Raw genomic sequence first — 19,819 nt, 5'->3', positions numbered from 1 at the left:
AGTGTAGTAGAACTATTCCAAAACCTGTTCCTAGCTTTGATTGACCTGATGAGTGTGTGGGGCTGGACTTTTCCTGAAAGAAGCATGACAGAAAAGGTATGTGTTCGGTAGATAGCAGGGTATGTTTATCCAGGCCTGCCTGAGAATGTGTCTTCAATAAGGTTGCTTCTCTTCTGTCCCCCTCCCATAGTTTTAAAAATACAACATTCACACTAAACATATACATGTATGTTACAGGGTTGTATAATAAAAATTCATGAATCTGCTGTCTAAGCAGGAATCAAATCCTTTTCTTTTTTGATACATGGTTTTGCTCTGTAGCTTAGGCTGGTCGAGAACTCATTATGGTAGCCCAGGCTGGCCTCAGATTCCCAGTCTTCCGCGTTAGCCTCATCAGTGCTGCAGTTAGAGCTCTGCAGGGCCGCACTGGGCTCTGAAATTATTCCTATTCCACGATTCCATGTTTATCCTGGCATCCTTTCCGTTTTCTCCTCCTTCCATCCCTTAAATCTTCTCCTCTCTCCTCTCTGCAGGTCTTCTCAGGAATCCTCATACTTAGTTTTTCCTCTTAAGAGATTCCATTCAATACTCCAGGGGCAGGAGTGAGGAATCTCTGGGAATTCAAGGCCGGCATGGACTACATAGTGAGACCCTGTCTCAGAAAAACCAAATAAAGAAACACCATAAAATGAGAGAGATTGCATTTACTTTGGCTTATTTAAATTCTGTTCCCTGCGTGAAGACTTAGAGCAGAAGGCGATTATATCTCACTATTTCTTAATGCTGTAGTAGCCCTTGGGAAGCCTGACTCTTAAGTATTCTGTAGTGATTTGCTTTTGCAGACCTGAAGGGTAGAAATAAATGGAAGTAGGACATAGTAATTAAGAAAATCATTATGCTTTAAAAAAAAACTGTGATTAATAAAGCTATGTCTGCCTATTAACATGCCTCTTAGGTTGTTCAGTGAATATGAGTAAATGAGACATAGTACTGAAACAGATTAGAGTGAGTCTGTTTTTCTGAAAGATGAATTGAAGTGTAAAACCATTTTAAAGAATGAGTCCTGTTGTTATGATTTCAATGTTTTTCTGTATCCAGTGGCTCTCCAAGTATTGTCGGCAGACCAGACGCAGACCAGCAATGTCTGCAGCACCTGGATATGTGTACAAATTACCTGCCTATCTCAGATCTTTGGATGGCTCTGATTTGGCGGTTTGAGAACCATAGCTGTATGGCAACAATTAGCTTGTCTTGCTGGTTGTTTGAAGTGATGCTGTATAGGCCTGAACTTTATATTGCAAATGATAAAATCCAATTTAAAGTAGCCTGGAAAAAAAAGACTTATATAAGAGGCCTCCTTCGGTGTATTGGGAAGTTATTGGGATATCTCACTGGTTCAGTGCTCCAGTTGTAAAGAATGAGAGACCTTGTGGTTAGAAGTACTTGATGCTATATTACTTTGTCTTTATTGGTTGGATACATCCTTGAGAACTAGGAAAAATAGTCATAGGTCCGAACCCAGTTCACATGTGAGTTAAGCAATTCCATGAAGACCTGCTTTCTCCCATTCACAAGCCCATTCCTTAACCATTATGTTCGTGAGGAAGAGGGTCAGTGATTGGCTTGCTCCGGGTTGTATATCTGTTTCTAGGAAGAAGGAGAACGGGCAGGCATGCCACTATGACAGCGTAGTTCACTACTTCATAGTTGGTTTGCCCTCAGATAGACCTCCAGATAAGACACCTGGAAAATGGGAAGGTGACAATGTAGCTCGGTGTGTAAAGCACTTGCCACACAGCGCTGAGGACCTGAGTTTGGACCCCAGGATCCTTGTAAAGGTTGAAGGAGAGAACTAAATGCACAAGGTTGTCTGACCTCCATATGTGTGCACTCCAACACATACATCATCTATACATACATAGCAAAATATGCAGAGGTATATAAAAAGTCACGTAATGCTCTCCTACATTCTCATGAATTCCTTCTGCATATTTTCTTATGTAGTCCCAACTATATTACATGTTAATTTTTTCCCCCTTCTGTTTTGCTGGAGACACTTTCACTATTTATATAGCACAGGCTGGGTTTGAACTTCTGCCTCAGCCTCCCCAAGTGCTGGGATCACAAATGTACAAATTTGAACATTTTTTGTTATCATAGTTTCTCCTTTTGAATTTCTAATTTCTTTATCCATTTACCTATTGGCATCTTTTTGTGAGGACTCCTCAGTAGAATTATAAAAGACAGTTTCATCTAAATTTTTCTTTTATTGCACTTTATTTACTTTGTGTGCCTGGATGTGCGTGTGTGCCATGGTGCTCCAGCGGAGGTCAGAAGATAACTTGGAGTCACTTTTCCTCTCCACCATGTGTGTCCTGAGGAGTGAACTCAGGTCCTCAGGCTGGTGGCAGCCTTTACCCACTGGGCCACTTCAGTGGCCCCTACAGACCTATTCATTTTTATACCATCTGGATTTTGATAGATTGTTTTCTCTTTCCTTTCTCCCTCTCACCTCCCCCACCCGTGTGTGTGTGTGTGTGTGTGTGTGTGTGTGTGTGTGTGTGTGTACACGCTTGTGCAAGCTCTCGCAAGCGCGCGCGCGCGCACGCACACACACACACACACACACACACACACACACACGCACATGCTTATAGTGCAGGTGCCTATGGAGGCCAGAGGAGTCAGATTCTCTGGAGCTGGAGTTACAGGTGGTTATGAGGTACCTGATGTGGGTGCTGGGAACCAAGTTCAGATTCTCTGTAAGAGCACTACATACTCTAGCCACTTATTTTTGAGACAGGATCTCACTGTGTAGACAAAGATGGCCTTGAACTGACCGAGCTCCACCTTCCCTTGCCTCCTTGAGTTCTGGGATTTAAAGGTGTACCACCACACCTAGCTCCTTTGTATTTTTTAATTAACTTCCTGGGGGTGGGGCTTTGTATCATGATTTGTGTGTGGAGACTAGAGGACAATTAACAGGAGCTCGATCTCTCCTTGAGCCATATGAGATTTGGGGACTGAACTCAGGCCACCGGGTTCATTGGCAAGTGCCTTACCAGCTGAGCCGTCTTACTGGCACCTGTTTTCTTATTTTAAGCTTATCAATTCCCAGCTTTCCAAGACTTTATAATTGTTTTGTTACACTATTTTGGTTATAGCTGTTTGATCTTTGCAAACTTTATTTTGAAGAAGCAGACATTTATTCTTTATTCCTAGTGCTCTGGGGTTTTGTAGAGGCTCTGTAGTTATTAAAGGTATAGTTTTTCAGGGCTGGAGGGGTGGCGCAGGACTTCAGAGCACTGTCTCTTCTTCCAGGGGCTCTGGGGTTTAGTCCCAGCTGTAAATTCTAGTCTCGGGTGGTCTGATGCCCTCTTCTGGCCTCTGAGGGCACCATGCATGCACATATATGCTCCAGAGAGAAACACTCAGACATTTAAATACATTTAAACCAATAGTTTTTAAAAAGGGAAATGTTAAAAAAAAACATAGTTACTGAAGAAAATGCCATCTTTTTTTTTTTTTTTTTTTTTTTTGTTTTTCGAGACAGGGTTTCTCTGTGTAGCTTTGCGCCTTTCCTGGAACTCACTTTGTAGCCCAGGCCGGCCTCGAACTCACAGAGATCCGCCTGGCTCTGCCTCCCGAGTGCTGGGATTAAAGGCGTGCGCCACCACCGCCTGGCGAAAATGCCATCTTAAAGCTGCTTTTTTGTTATTTCTGTAAGCTAATGGTTCTTGATTTACTGTGAGGTTTAAAGAAAATGGCAAGTAACAAAGAATCTTTAATAACTATATTTTAGTAATGAAAAATCTTATCAGACAGATCTCTAATTTATCATAAGAGTTAAAAATTTATACAATACGTGTGATTAGCCTTCTGTTAATATAATCAAAACGTGTAATTTTTTTTCTGGAAATAGCATTTACTCATTAAGAAAATTATGGCAGAAATCTGATTAAACACTAAGAAAATTCTAGACTCTTCAGATAGCCCAGTGTTTTGAAAAAGTCTTGTGCTTTGGCAGGAGCCCAAGAGAGGAAGTGCCTGCATCTGCTACATTCTAGAAGCTTTCCCTAGATCACTCTCTGTAAGGCAGCCAAGAAAGCTGGATCTCACTACTGTGTGCTTCTGGAAGGATCTGGAAACTTGTAGCAAACTTGAGGGAGGAGATATAGGAGTTCTTCCAGAATGCCATTTTATTGCGGTGATCTATTTTTACTGAGATTCTACATAAGGGTGAAGGTAAAGGTACTTTTCAGCTTTTATGAAATGGAGGGGCTTTCAATTAAGCGTCTGAAAAGTCTGTTGGTTTAGACAGATTCACATGGGAAAGATCAGTGAGATGCCTACAAGAACAGGTTGGCAAGTCAACCTAACCGATGGGAACCTGCTTCTGAAGCAAGCCCCACTGTAGTGAGGAGGGCCGTAATGCAGTGGGAGGAGGAAGAGTGCTAATGTAGTGGGTGAAGCAAGGCGGAGCCTGTCCGTGGTTGCTTAAGACCCTCCTTATCATGAGTAGTCCTCACTAGGAAAGACTGCTCCAGGGACGGGGAAAAGACCGGAGGCAGAGGTGAGAGGCTCTGTGGTTAAAGGACTGTGAAGACCAGAGTTCAGAACCCCAGACTGCAGGTTTTATGCCAAGTGGGTGTGGCAGTCTTCTGTGATTCCAGCCTTAGATGGCAAAAACCTGATCCCTGGAGCAAGCTGGCTCCAGGGACTAGCCATGAGTGAGCTCTGGGTTTGGTTGAAAGAACCTGCCTCAATGAATAATTAAAAGGGTGATTAGGAGATTCCACACATCAGCCTCAGGCTATGCGTGCATGCACATGTGCATCACACACAGAAGAATGGAAAAAGAAAAAAATTAGAAAGGCTTTGCTACAAGGTTGAAATTAGGGGGGAAATCACAGCTGTGTACTAGGCTTGGATTTTTTTTTTTAAAGATTTATTTATTTATCATGTATACAGTGTTGTTTGCGTGTATCCCTGCAAGCCAGAAGAGGGAGCTAGATCTTATTACAGGTGGTTGTGAGCCACCGTATGGGTGCTGGGAATTGAACTCAGGACCTCTGAGCCATCTCTCCAGCCCTTGGATTTTTTTTTTTAACATGGAACACAATAATAAGAGAAGTTAGTCCTTCCTAAAAGTTATTACTTCCTTCCTCCAAAGCTAGTCCTCAAAAACTGTGTCTTTAAGAGAAATTACTAGTTTAAATATACAGGGCTGTTAATTCTTTTGGCATTCTCCACAACTCGAAATAATAGCATTGTGGTTGGGGGTGTAGCTCAGTTGATACAGTACTTACCATACTCTGGGTTTATCATGCTCTGGGTTCCATCTCCAGTACCACATAAACAGGGCATGGTGGTACATACCTGTAATCCCAGTTATTAGGATCAGAAGTTCCAGGTCATCCTTGGCTACATAGTAAGTTCAAGGCCATCCTGCCTGGCCTTGTCTCTAACAAACAAAAAAATAGCATAGCTTAATTCATGTTTAATTAATATACCATATAATCCTCTCTCTTTCATCATTCATGAGTCAGTCCTTTCACAGAGTTATGATACATTCAGTCACCTCAGTTTTAGAACATTTTTATCACCTCCAAATCCGCAACTTTGGGTTTTAAATTTTAGAACTATACTTGGGAGCCTGGCAGTGGTGTCACACCCCTTTAATCCCAGCACTCAGGAGGCAGAGGCAGACTCATCTCTAGGACATCTTGGTCTACATAGTGAGTTCCAGACAGCCAGGGCTACAGAGAGAAACCCTATTCCAAAAAATCAAAAGAAAAAAGAAAAGAACTAGAGAGCTTTGAATATTTTTTTCTTTTAAACCATTTTTAACATCTTTAAAATATATTGGTGATGTTTAAAGTATATTTTTGTGGGAAATTCGTGTTTTAGATCTAGCTCAAAGGGAAAACTATTTTTCATACTAAATAAAAAGCCACAGCTGGGACTGGAGAGATAGCTCAGCTGTTAAGAATACTTTCTGCTCTTCCAGAGGACCTGAGTTCAGTTCCCAGCACCCATATCTGCCTGTAACTTCTGCTCTAGGGCATCTGATGCCTCTGGCCTGCAAGGACACGTGTACTTGTGTGCATAGCTACACAGTGTGTACACATACAACTAAGAAAAATACATCTTGAAAAGAAACTACAGCTCTTTAGTTGTTCTTCTAATGGTAACAGGAAAACAAATGGGTTGAAGTTTCTCTCTAGTATGGAACATCTAACTTAAAATTGTAAATTAGCTGTTATTAAATTGGTTTATAAAAAATTAACATCAGTTCTAGCCTGGAGACTAATGGCTGTGTTCTTGTAGGTGTGTGACCCTGTGAAGTCTTCCAAGATGATCTGGTGTGTTTTAATGATAGGGATTCTACTTCCTCAGTCTTCAGCCCATCCAGGCTTCTTTACTTCAATTGGTAAGTCTTTACCATTTATGACTTAACTGTGTTCTACATTTTAAAATGTAAATGCTTTTGTATTTTTAAATTAGTGAAAAATAAATGTACTATATTCCTGAAGACTAACCTTGGTTTACCCCTTGCCTATCTAAACGGGCAGTTTAAAAACAATCAGTTATGTCTGTCTGCTTTTCTTCTTCCTTTTTAAAGATAGTTTATTGAGTACACTATAAGAGTGTAGTGCTTGGGCAGTAACTATAGTACTGCCTGCATTGGTTTCCTTTAAATTAATTTTTCCTGATTACAGAAGTGACAGGTTTTTTGCTTAGAAACTTAGGTAAATTTAGACAAACATACCAAAGAGTTATTGATAGTTGGGTGTGGTGGTGCATGACTTTAATACCAGGACTGGAGGCAGAGGCAGGCAGGTGGATCTCTGTGAGTTCAAATGAATCTCTGTGAGTTCAAAGCCAGCCTGGTCTACACAGATTGAGTTACAGGACAGTCAGAGCTACACAGAGAAACTGTCTTAAACAAAGTATGTAGATTAAAGCAGAGTTTGTGTGTGGGGTGCTCTAAAGAGCAAATGCATAGACTGTAAGATCTCCCGCCCTTCCTTGTTCTCAGAATAGGCCTTGCCTAAAGTTTGAGCTATGTCTCTCTGTAATTCCCTCTCTGTACACTTGATATATAAAATGAAGTGTTAAAAGAGATGTTTCCCTTCATTCTAGTGACCGTTTTGACCCTTTTAAAATTGTAGAACTAAAACAGAAGTATAAATATTTCTAACACTTAGTTTCCGTATATAAAATGATGAGCTCTCTTCTTCAAAAAATAAAAATTTATTTTTGCAACTGTTTCAAGTGTGTGTAGTTTTTTTTTTTTTTTTAATGAAAAGTTTGATCCCAACTAATCTTGAACACAAAAGATGAGGTATAAGAGCAGAGGCAGTAAAGAAGAAACAGTAATTCTTGGAAAGTAGTGTTATTTGTTAATTTACGTTTGTAAATGAAAATACCATTTCTCGACATAATCTAAGTAGGCAAAATTTATTAGTTACAAAAACTGGAACTGGAACTCATGATTAGAATTTTATTTGGATTAATTTTGGTTTATATGGTGAATTAAAAAAAAGGAGAGAAAATGACCCTTTATAACATCTTTATAATCTCTGTTCCACTCCAGTTAAATCCTCCTGTAGCTAAAGGTTTATAGTAATGAATATTTAATAACCTTTCTCTTCCCATGTAGGTCAGATGACTGATTTGATCCATACTGAGAAAGACCTGGTGACATCACTAAAAGATTATATCAAAGCAGAAGAGGACAAGTTAGAGCAAATCAAAAAGTAAGTGTGTTTTCCTTACTGGAACTCCAACTCTACCTGAATGTTTTCTTTTGCACTGAAGCATCAAGTGGAAATGAAAGCCAGTTAGAACGTCTGAAGCAGTGGGCACAGGAGAATGGGTTAATCCTGGGTCAGGTTCATGTGTGTCAGCTTGTGTGGTAGGTGTATGCACATGTTTGTGTTTGCAGATGCAAGTGCACGTATGTGTAGAGGCCAAAGGTTGATATTAGATGCCTTCCTCTATGGTTGGCTGCTTATTTTTTCAGACAGGGTCTCTCTTTTTTTTTTTTTTTTTTTATTAAGTTTTTCAAGACAGGGTTTCTCTGTGTAGCTTTGCGCCTTTCCTGGAACTCACTTGGTAGCCCAGGCTGGCCTCGAACTCACAGAGATCCGCCTGAGTGCTGGGATTAAAAACGTGCGCCACCACCGCCTGGCATGACAGGGTCTCTTAACTGAACCTGGCAAGACTAGTTGGCCAGTAACTTTCCGGGATCTTCCTGTTTCCGCTTCCCCAGCACTAGAATTACAGGCACACACCACTGTTGCTGTGGGTGTTGGGGATCTGAACTCAAGTGCCCATCCTTATGTGACAAGCACTTTATACCACCTGAGCCATCTCCCTAGTCCCCAGTTAGCCTTTTCATTGCTGTGACAAAGTAACTTGACAAAAACTCCTTGGAGAAAGTATGTACTTTGTCTCACAGTTCAGATGATCTAGTTCCATTCCAATAAAACAAGCAGCAGAGGTAGAGAATGGAGGGATAGCAGACTTCCTCCTTTCCTAACTTATGAAGGTGCTGCCAGCATTCAGGGTAGGTCTTCCCTACCTATTTAATCGTCTCTGAAAACGTCTCACAGATACACCCAAAGCTATCCAAAGCTATCCTTTAAGAGGAACTTCTCCATCTAATGATGTTGACCGTCAAGATTAACCATCACAGTGTAGAAGAATATGGACGAATGAGGATGTAGAAGTCAGGCTAATATCTTCCATAATCTCCCAAATAAGCCACCTGCTGAATACTTTTCCAGTTTTACTCATGAGATTCTATTGTAGAGCTTACAGTGATAAGCATGGTTAGTGTTATCTAATATAAAAAACCATGTGGTTTTTCTTGAATGTTAGTTTTATTGACTTAGATTTATAGTTAATCCTGAGAATTTGTGCTTTGTTTAATGAATGTCTCAGTACTGATGTTCTTGTTTTATGTGTGTGTTTTGAGAGAGTCTCACTGTAGCACTGGCTGACCTGAAACTCCCTGAGATTGACCTGCTTCTGCCTGTTGAGTGCTGGGATTAAAGGTGTGCACCTGGCTGATGATGTTTCTGCTTTCAAACTCATTTTCTACATAGAGTTTAAAGATTTGCTGTAAATTAGCCAAACATGGCTGCACACACATGTAATTCCAGCGCTTGGGAGGTAGAGGCAGGAGGATCATAATGAAAGCCAGTCTAGACTGCATAATACAGTAAGACCTCTCAAAAAGAAAAACAAAGCAAATAATAATAATAAAAAAAATAATAAAAAATAATTAGCATGAATTAGGCTGGACTCAATGTCATGTACCAGTACTCACTGCTACTCCAGGGGAGGAAGCAGAGAGAGCTCTTGAGTCCAGAAATTCAGGGCTAGCCTGAGTGGCAACATATTTTTTAAAAAAGAAAAAAAAAAAAAACATTGTATAAGGGGCTAGAAAGATGGCTCAGCAGTTAAGGGCACTGGCTGCTCTCTCAGAGGATTCAGGTTCAATTTCCAGCACCCACAAGGTGACTGACAATTGTCTGTAACTCCAGTTCCAGATCTGATATCCTCTTCTGGCCTCCTCAGGCACCAAGCCTGCACATGGTAAACATACCTTCATGCAGGCAGATCACTCATACACAATATAAAAATAAGAAAAAAAATACAAATTTGTTTTTAAGAATCTTAAGTTGTTTTAAATGCATACTTAACAGAATTTAGGCAGGGCCAGTTCATTTTTATTATAATAGTAATTAAAGTTTTCTAGGACTTATGGGGAAATGAAAGTTTTGAGTGATTAAATTTTAGCTTTGACTGAGATAAGATTCCATTTGGGAGAAATAATCTAAAACAAAAGTTATATGGTTGTATTTTTTATTCTATAAGTTAGATTTTTATCTGTAAGATCTTGTGTTTTAGAGAGTCTTTATAATTTTATTTTAAAAGGAAGTTGTAGACAATGGCTTTAAATGAAAAGCTTATAATTAGTCCCTTTTCCCAAGTTTTTACTTTATGTGATTTTCCTTGGTACACTCTTTTTGAAGGGATGGAGAGGGACTTGCTGTGTAGACCAGGCTAGCCTTGAATTCACTTGCCTCTGCCTCCTGAGTGCTGGGATTAAAAGCACGTGCCACATTTGGGTGGCTGGGAAAGTGGGGAGGTATGGGGGGAGGGGAAATCTGAATATATTGTGTGGAAAAAAATCTTTTCAGAAACAAAAAAAGCATGTGCCACAATGCCTGGCTTAGTATACTACTTTGATGTCTTATGTCTATAGATGGGCAGAGAAGTTAGACCGACTAACCAACACAGCAACAAAAGATCCAGAAGGGTTTGTTGGGCATCCTGTAAATGCATTCAAGTTAATGAAACGTCTGAACACTGAGTGGAGTGAGTTGGAGAATCTGGTCCTCAAGGATATGTCAGATGGTAAGTTTAAAGAGACTTGAGAACCAAACACTAATTCAGTTGTTAGTACAGCAGATGTTTATGTTGTTAATTGAATTATTGCAAGTATGTTTGGTTTGACTAGAGATAGTTGAATTCTGGAGCATTTGATTAAAAAAAATGGTAACTTCTAATACTTGCAACAACGTGGGTGGTTTTACCTTTTGATCTACAGAAATGATTAGATTATTTGGAATATAACTTCATTTCTAAGGGTGAAAACAATTGGGAATTGTCTTCACAAAGAGGAATGTTAGCTGTGTTCTACCCAGTATTTTGTGTTTAGGGTTATTTTACTTAATGTAGGCAATAAATTAAACAAACAAACAATCAAACAAAAAAACGAAGCTACAGACATTAATACTCACAAGTCTTTGTACATGAAATAATAAAATTGTAGTTGGAATGTTGTTGTTCTAGATAACAAAGAAAACCAAGCCTAGAATTTAAGGAGGTAAAGGCATTTTGTAGTGTACAGTAGAAGCTCAACTATTTGTTGACTGCATGACTGATTTAAAGAAGAAAGAAAAAAGAGCAAGCTGAACTGTGGAGATAAAAATATTCTCTAGAATGCTTACCAGTGTTAGCAGTAAAGTAAACCTCTTTATCATGATAGTTATAGTTAGCCACAGCTCCAAAGTGTGGAAAACTTCAAAAGGGAATAGTAAGTAAGTTGAAAGTTTTGTGGCTTTTGTCTGTGAGATGAACTCCTGCTGCCCTGCTGGGATGTGAGGCCCCTTTCCTTATCCTCTGTTCTCAGGGCATTGTTGTAGTCTCACATTTCATAGTGTTACGTAACCCTCGGAGCACACATAATCCACAAGTGCAAGCATAATGATGCTGCAATTTGGATGTGTTAGAAGCAATACAGTGTTCCTGTAAGTGAAAGCTCTTGACTTAGAAATGAAGGAAAAAACATAGAAGTTCCTAAGATCCTTGATAAGAGTAAGTCTCATTCATTAAATTGTGAAGAAGGAAAAATAAGTTCTTTATAGTTTTGCTGTTGCACCTCAGATTACAAAAGCTGTGCTCATGCTGCATGGTGAGCACCTCAGTTAGCTAGAGAAGGTACTGAACTTGTACATGTATGTAGAAGAAAGACAGTCTGTAAGGCTTTGGTACTAGCCCTGCTTTCTTTCAACTACCAAAAGTTTTGCAGTGGGTCTCCTGTGGGTAAGGATGGAACACCACTACCTATAGGACCGTGAAAAGTAATGACAGATGCTTGTGGATACTTCTTTACCATGAGCAGGGTTTCCCGTTATATTAACACCTGAGACTATTTATTAGGAAATACACCTTTTGTATATATACACACACACACCCCATTCTACAGTAATGACCTATAGTTCTTTTATAATGTGAACCTTGAGACCGGCATTTTTGTGTGTGGTAGTCATCCCATAATTACACACACACACACACACACACACACACACACACACACACACACACAGCCAAAAACCATATATATGGGGGGGGCGGTGAGGGAGAGAGAGAGAGAGAGAGAGAGAGTGAGAACGAGAACCTGTGTAAAATGCACAAAGCCCCAGGTTCCATCCTCAGGACTCTTTCCCCAAAAGACACAAACACTATAGGATTTATATAAACTACATTAAATTCAAACTAACAAATGAATTACTTGATAACTATATAGCCCCTAAGGGGAATGAATTATAAACACTCCTTTAAATTAAAAGACAAAATCAAAATGTGATTTAAAACTTTAATAACACAAATGTCACCACTGTAAATAGTTATGTATATTATATATAAAACAATTATAGCAATAATAGAATATTATATAATATATAATGTATTATATGTAATATACAATTTACATATATATAAAGTCACATATAAATTTTCCTCTTTTTCTCTGGGAGAACTTAAGCAGCATATTAGGTTTGTTTTGATGCATAAGAAAACATAAGAGCCAGATGTGGTGGCACACGCCTTTAATCCCAGAACTCAAGAGGCAGAGGCAGGTGGATCTCTGAGGTCTAGGCCAGTCTGGTCTAATGAGACTCTGTCTTGAAAAAAACAAAAAGAAAAAAAATCATATTCTTCTGTAAAACTTGCTTATGAAATTTCACGTGAAAAAGTTGGTTTTAAAATAGAAAATATTGAGGCTGGGCGGCAATGGCGCACGCCTTTAATCCCAGCACTTGGGAGGCAGAGGCAGGCGGATCTCTGAGTTCGAGACCAGCCTGGTCTGCAGAGTGAGTTCCAGGACAGGCACCAAAACTAAACAGAGAAACCCTGTCTCGAAAAACCAAAATAAAATAAAAGAAAAGAAAGTATTGATATAAATGCTAGTCTTCCAGCTAAATATTCAGTTGTACATTACCATTAAAAAATATATGATGTTTGTTTAGTGATCAAAATACATATAGTCGATAGTAAATTAATGAAACTATTTCCAATGGTGACAATTAGTGTTATTAAAATTTTGAATCACATTTTGATTTTGTTTATTTTTTTAAAGGAGTGTTTATAATCCATTCTCTTTAGGGGCTATATAGTTATCAGGTAACTCACTTGTTAGTTTGATTTTAATATATTTTATATAAATCCTATAGTGTTTATGTCTGTCAGGAAAAGGGTCCTGAGGATGGAACCTGGGGCTTTGTGCATTTTAGACAGGTATTTTACATCACCAACTTTGTATTTTCTGTATGGCTCTTTGGTGAGTTTTCTCTTTCTTTTCTTTTCTTTTCTTTTTTTTTTTTGTTTTTTTTGTTTTTTGTTTTTTGGAGACAGGGTTTCTCTGTGTAGCTTTGCACCTTTCCTGGAACTTGCTTTGTAGACCAGGCTAGCCTCAAACTCACAGAGATCTGCCTGCCTCTACCTCCCGAGTGCTAGGATTAAAGGCGTGTGCCACCACCGCCCGACCTTCTGTGTATTTTTTTAGACAGGGTCTAACTGTGTAGTACTAGCTGGTCTGCAACGCGCAGACTTTGCCTGCCTCTGCCTCCACATGCTGGAATTAAGGGCATGTACTGGCTAGCATGCCTGGCTTGTTTGGGCATTTTGAGACAGTCTTATTATGTATCCCAGGCTGGCCCAAACACTTGTCATCCTCTTGTTGTAGGAGTTCTTGATTTAGAGGCATGTGCTACCATCCCTGGACTCTGGGTTGTTTCCTTTTTCCTTGTTGTGTTGTGTAACAATGACTAATACAAATGTAATTCTGAAGTGACCTCAGATTGCTTACATTTTAATGGGACTAGGAATTGAAGTTAATGGTCTGTTCCATCAATGTCAGTGTGTTTCTCTTCTTGGTGAACATGTGGAAATTTCATGTTAAGGTAGAAAAATTGTAAGGTTTTTTTTTTATACTCTTAAAAGTCAGTGCATTTCTATTAAAAGTCAATGAATATTAACAGCCTAGCCTTCCCCACTGTTTTTTCTATTTCAAGGCTTTATCTCTAACCTGACCATTCAGAGGCAGTACTTCCCTAATGATGAAGATCAGGTTGGGGCCGCTAAAGCTCTGTTTCGTCTCCAAGACACCTATAATCTGGACACAGACACCATCTCAAAGGGCAATCTTCCAGGTAAGAGAATTCTTCCCCTCCATCAGTGTTTGTCACCCAGCTGCTGTCTTCAGCCCATTAGGAGAATGTGAGTAATTTATATCTTAAAGTTTGTGACGGAGTCTCCTGCAGTTCAGGCTGGTCTCTAGCGCAAGCTCATGGCAGTCCTCCTGTTTCAGCCTCTGGGATTTCAAGCAGATACTACTACACCTGGCTTTCTATCTTAAAATTTTCAAATGTAGCTTATTTTATTTTATTTATTTATTTTTTGAGTAGGATCTCTTTAGTCCTGGCAGGCTTGGAACTCAGAGCTCTGCCTTTTCTCTGCCTCCTGAGTGCTGAGATTAAAGGCTTGGACCACCAACACCTGTTTTGTTTTGTTTTTTTCTTTTTTTCTTATGAATAAAGTTATTGGTTGTTGGTATTTGCAAGGATATGAGAGTATGTGGGTGCTTGCACGTGCCACGGCACATTTAGAAGTCAGAGAACAGCCTGGGTGTTGCTTCTTTCCTTCCGTGGGAGGGAGGGATCTGGTGATCCACCTGATGGGCCATTGCAGTAGTCCTACTTTCTATTCTTTGAGAACAAAAGAAAACTCTCCCTTTCTCTAGGAGTTGATGGCAGGGGGTAATGCTTTTAGTTTGATGCTGTGAAAACAACAACCTAAGGAAGGAATTCCAGTATATAAGAAAAGTCATTTTTCCAGTTTTTCCTTTAGAACATCTGATATTACTTAAATGCTTTGTAGATAAAATTATAAGATGATTAATCATCAAAATTTTTTATGTTTGGGCTAGAAAGATGGTTCAGTGGTTAAGAGAACTGGCTGTTCTTCCAGAGGTCCTGAGTTCAATTCCCAGCAACCACATGGTGGCTCACAACCATCCGTAATGAGATCTGGTGCCCCTTTTCTGGTTTACAGGCATACATGCAGACAGAATACTGTATACATAATAAATAAATAAATCTTTAAAAAAATTTTTTATGTTCATTAACTAGAAGCTAAGATGTTCTAAATATGGACACATATTAAAATATTCTGTAGTATGGGGCTGAAGAGGTGGTCCAGTGGTTAAGAACATTGGCTGTTCTTCCAGAGGACTTAGGTTAAGTTTCTAGTACACACAAGACAGCTTATAACCATCTGTAATTCCACATCCAAGGGATCAGATGCCTTTTTCTGCCTTCCATGGGCACTATGCATATATGTGGTACATAAACATACATGCAGGCAAAATACACATACACATAATTTTTTTAATTAAAAAAAAGTGCTGTAGTATGAAGGAACCTACTATAGTATACAACTGTTTTGGTGAAAAACTTTGAGTTACATCTGATTTTGTGATAATTTGCTTCTGTCACTTTCTCTGTGAGTTCATGGCTCATTGTCCTCTTGCACTATCGCTGGAGAAATAAAAAATAGGTTGCTCCGTGGTCAGACTGAAGTGAGTTTTCTCAGTAACAAAACAAGACAGAAAGATGGTTATTGATGAAGATGCTTTCTCTCTCTCTCTCTCTCTCTCTCTCTTTCCCCAGAGGGGAGGGCAGGTGTTGTTTTTTGTTTTTTCCAGACAGGGTTTCTCTTTGTGTAGCCCTGGCTGTTCTGGAACTCACTCTGTAGACCAGGCTGATCTCGAACTCACAGAGATCCGCCTGCCTCTGCCTCCTCAGTGCTGGGATTAATGGTGTGCGCCACCACACTGGCTAACAAGTACTTTGTGTGGCTTACCACACAGTTCCACTGGAAGCTTGCATGAATCAGGAATGGGATTTGGTTTGTGAGAGTAGTGAGACATGAGCCTAAAGAGAGAAGTGAACATCACCCCATAGAGGCCTTGTATTATTTCTCCATTTTCTTGCCTATCTGCTCTTGTTTCCTTCATGCCTATCATGGAATATTCTCATGTTCAGGTGCTGTGTTGATTTTTTTTTCACTTTCTTGTTTGAAGCACCCAGTTCCCATACAGTCTTCTGTAATAATTGTGAATAGATAATAGCTAAGTCATAATCACCTTGCCAAAGCAGAACAGCTGAAGATCTTCTGCCCTTTATCATCATGCTTGTCATCCAACACTGCCACATATTGTCACTTACAGACTGTTATTGTGTGGTCTGCATGTGTTCATGTCCATACTCTCCCGTTGTGCCTTGTGGCCCCAAACACTAGACTTGCTGGATCGTGAGCTCATTTCAGACATGTACCAGCTGCACAGCAGTGAGGGTCAAATCTTCATATGACTCTTTGGTGTCTGGAATGCTATCACACTGAACTAGTAAGAAGTAGGATTTGTTATCTGCTATGTGTCTCTGCCAGTTCCAGCTATTGAGACTTCACCGCCATGGATTTGAGGCCAGCCTGGGTACATTAACAAGTACCCGACTACACAGGGATGTATAGCAAAGTTGTTTCTTTTGTCAGTTTGTTGGTTAGTATTAATTGTCAATTTGACCAAAGTAGAATGCCTTGGGAAGAGATGGGCCTCTGGACTTGCCTGTGGGGGATTGTCTTTAATACTAGACTGAAATAGGAGGACCTGCCCACTAAAGGTGGGTTCACTCCCTCAACGGGGTAATGTATAAATTTAACAGGAATATTTTGTCATTTTATTTTTTATTGAAAGTAGTTTTTTCAATATAGTATATTCTGATTAGTTTCCTCTCTCCCAGCTTCTCCAGGATCCTTCTTACTTCCCCACCCACCCAAATCCACACTCTTTCTTTTCTTTCTCTCTCCCATTAGAATACAAACAGGTTTCTAAAAAAAGAAAAGAAAAAAAAAGTGGGACAAGACAAGTGTATTCCCTCCCTTAATCCCTTCCCTGTTTGATTCTCCCATCCCAGTTGTCTTTGCCCCACCCCCACCCTCCCTGGTTCTCCAATACTATTCCTTTTCTCCTTCCTAGGGAGATCCTTTCCTCCCCACTAGTCCCTTATTCTATCCCTGACCTCTGGGTATACTGATTTAACAGCTAATACGCACATATAATCAGACACATACCGCATTTGTCTTCTTGAGTCTGGGTCACCTCCCTCAGGTTGATGGTTTTCTAGTTCCATCCATTTAGCTATGTTTTTGTTTTTGTTTTTTTTTAAACAACTGAGTAGTGTACTACATTTTCTTTTATCCAGTCATCTGTTTGTAGACGAATTATTAAATGGTCTTATTAATAAAAACCTGGGGCCAGATATTGGGGTGAAAAACTCGGAGATCAGAGGAATAGGACAAGCCACAGACAACCTCACCTCACTGACACCTCAGTGTCCAAAGAGGCCCATTTCCGGAATACTCAGGCCTATATGCCTTTCTGTTCTGCCATCTCATTTCCTTTCTCTGCCTGACTACATCACTTCCTCTTCCTGCCCAGCTCTGTCACTTCCTGTCTGTCTGTACAGACCTCCAGACCTTTATGGTTAATGCTGGGATTAAAGGTATGTTCTACCAGACTGGCTCTATTCCCAGTGTGGCCTTGAACTCACAGATCCAGACGGATCTCTGCCTTCTGAATGATAGGATTAAAATCGTGTGCTACCATTGCCTGACCTCTATGTTTACTATAGTGGCTGGCTTTTCCCTCTGATCCTCAGATAAACTTTATTGGGGTACACAGATAAAACGTCACCACATCTGTTGATGGACATCTGTCTCCAATTTTTGGCTGTTTTAATAATAGGAGAGAGCAGCAATGAACATGGTTGAGCAAGTGTCTCTTGATGTAGAGCCCCTTGGGTAGATGCCCAAAGGAGGAAATAACACCTAAAAGGAGTAGACGGTAAGGATGATCAAACTCGGCTGAAATCAGTAAATAGAAACAACAGCAACAATACAAAGAATCAGTGAAACAAAGAGAAGATCAGTAAGATTGGTAAACCCTTAACCAGATTAACTAAAAACGGAGAGAGAAGGTCCACATAACTCAAAGTAGAGACCAAAAGGAAGAGGTACAGCAGACACTGAGGACTGGTTTTACAAAGTGAACTAGTCAGCGGTTTGCTTTTCTCTCTGTTCATCTCTTGCCCAGATGGTCCCTTAAGGATAAGATAGATATCCCGTTTTTGTTGTTGCTTCTGAGACAGTGTGATTCCTGCTGTGCTGTATAATAGCGTACTTCATCTTGATGGATGTTCATTTTGGTAACTTCATCTGCTTCATAAATGCTTCATAAATGAAAACATTTGCCCACACCGTGACCTGTACACAGATGTTAAGGTAGTAATAATAATTATAATGTAACATAGATGCTACATGATTTCATCTAAATCTTGGGTTCTTTTTCATTTTTTTTACATTTACTTACTTTGTGTATATGCCATATGAGCGCGATGGCATGCGTGTGGAAGTCAGAGGACAACTTGTGGAGTCAGTTCTCTCCTTCCACTGTGAGTTTTAGGGATGAAGTTAGGTCTTCAGGCTTGGAAGCCAGTCCCTTTACCTGCTGAGCCAGCTCGTAGGTTTTTTTTTGTTGTTGTTGTTGGTTTTGTTTTTTTTGTTTTTTTGTTTTTTTTTTTTTTTTGGTTTTTCAAGACAGGGTTTCTTTGTGTAGCCCTGGCTGTCCTAGAACTCACTCTGTAGACCAGGCTGGCCTCGAACTCACAGAGATCCGCCTGCCTCTGGTTCCCAAGTGCTGGAATTAAAGGCGGGCACCACCGCCGCCCGGCTGGCCTTAGGCTCTTGAGGCACATCCCCGAACCAGCTGTGTCATCCTCGCTGTGCTGTGCTCTTGTTTGTTTGTAAATTAGGCCAGTCTTTGGATTGATTGATTGATTTTGAGGCAGGGTCTCTCTGTGTAGCTCTGACAGTCCTGGAACTTGCTAAATAGACTAGGCTGGCCTTGAACTCACAGAGAATTCACTGCCTGCCTTTACCCCCTGAGTGCTGGGATTAACGGTGGCGTGTGCTAGCACATTCAGCAGAGTTTTGCTTTTCTTACCACTGATGATTAAGAAGGTCAAATCAAGGTGAAGCAGCACTTGGAGAGTTTGTGTGACCCTAAGTAAGTATTGAACAATGTGAAGATGGCCAATGCTCTGTGTTTTCTCTCCATAGGAGTGCAACACAAGTCTTTCCTAACAGCTGAGGACTGCTTTGAGTTGGGCAAAGTGGCCTATACAGAAGCAGATTACTACCACACAGAGTTGTGGATGGAACAAGCGCTAATGCAGTTGGAGGAAGGCGAGGTTTCTGCCGTGGATAAAGTCTCTGTTCTAGATTATTTGAGCTATGCCGTGTACCAGCAGGGAGACCTGGATAAGGCACTTTTGCTCACGAAGAAGCTTCTTGAACTAGGTATGTTATCTGGCCTATTTACATTATTACGGGGGTGGGGCGATCTTTCTGCGAATCTGTTGACTTGTCTCTCCAACCACACCGCCAGCCATGTGTTTTTCATCAGAAGTCTTGCTCCACCAGACATACTTTTATCTTCTCACTACTTATTCTCAGAGTAAGCCGGAACTGAGTTAATCACCTGATAGTAACACAGCAGTTGCTCTGTTCCTCTGCCATTTCCTCTGGGAATTTAAAAACTGGAACAGCCAGGCCATGGTGGTGCACTCCTTGAATCTCAAGCACTTGGGAGACAGAGGCAGGTGAATCTCTGTGAGATTAAGGCCAGCCTGGTGTATATACTGAGTTCCAGGACAGCCAGGCCTACACAGTAGGACCTTGTGTCAGAAAAAAAAAAATTTTTTTTTGAGTAAATAAAGAAATAGGTCAAACCTAGATGAAGAACTCAGTTGAAAATGTTTACTTACCTGCCATGTGGCCATAGTAATTGCTAACCACTTTCCTTTGAAGAATATTCTTTTTTGCATTTCATATTCAGATG

General features: G+C 40.1%; 1 protein-coding gene across 2 annotated transcripts in view; it reads left to right on the top strand.

Annotated features, from left to right (window-relative positions):
* Positions 1-19,819, top strand: part of P4ha1 (prolyl 4-hydroxylase subunit alpha 1) — a 56,796-nt gene that overhangs the window by 11,230 nt on the left and 25,747 nt on the right. For both annotated transcript variants that reach the window (XM_059282062.1, XM_059282061.1), the window contains exons 2-6: positions 6,331-6,433; positions 7,667-7,763; positions 10,283-10,434; positions 13,875-14,012; positions 19,039-19,278. In XM_059282062.1, coding sequence (XP_059138045.1) covers positions 6,358-6,433; positions 7,667-7,763; positions 10,283-10,434; positions 13,875-14,012; positions 19,039-19,278 — 703 coding nt within the window. In that variant the 5' untranslated portion in view covers positions 6,331-6,357. The remainder of the gene's footprint in view (positions 1-6,330; positions 6,434-7,666; positions 7,764-10,282; positions 10,435-13,874; positions 14,013-19,038; positions 19,279-19,819) is intronic.

This window comes from Peromyscus eremicus, chromosome 16_21 (assembly GCF_949786415.1).
Source record: "Peromyscus eremicus chromosome 16_21, PerEre_H2_v1, whole genome shotgun sequence".
NCBI classification, from domain to species: domain Eukaryota; kingdom Metazoa; phylum Chordata; class Mammalia; order Rodentia; family Cricetidae; genus Peromyscus; species Peromyscus eremicus.
The sequence above is the reverse complement of the archived record's forward strand: the minus strand, read 5'-3'. Positions and strand labels throughout refer to the sequence as shown.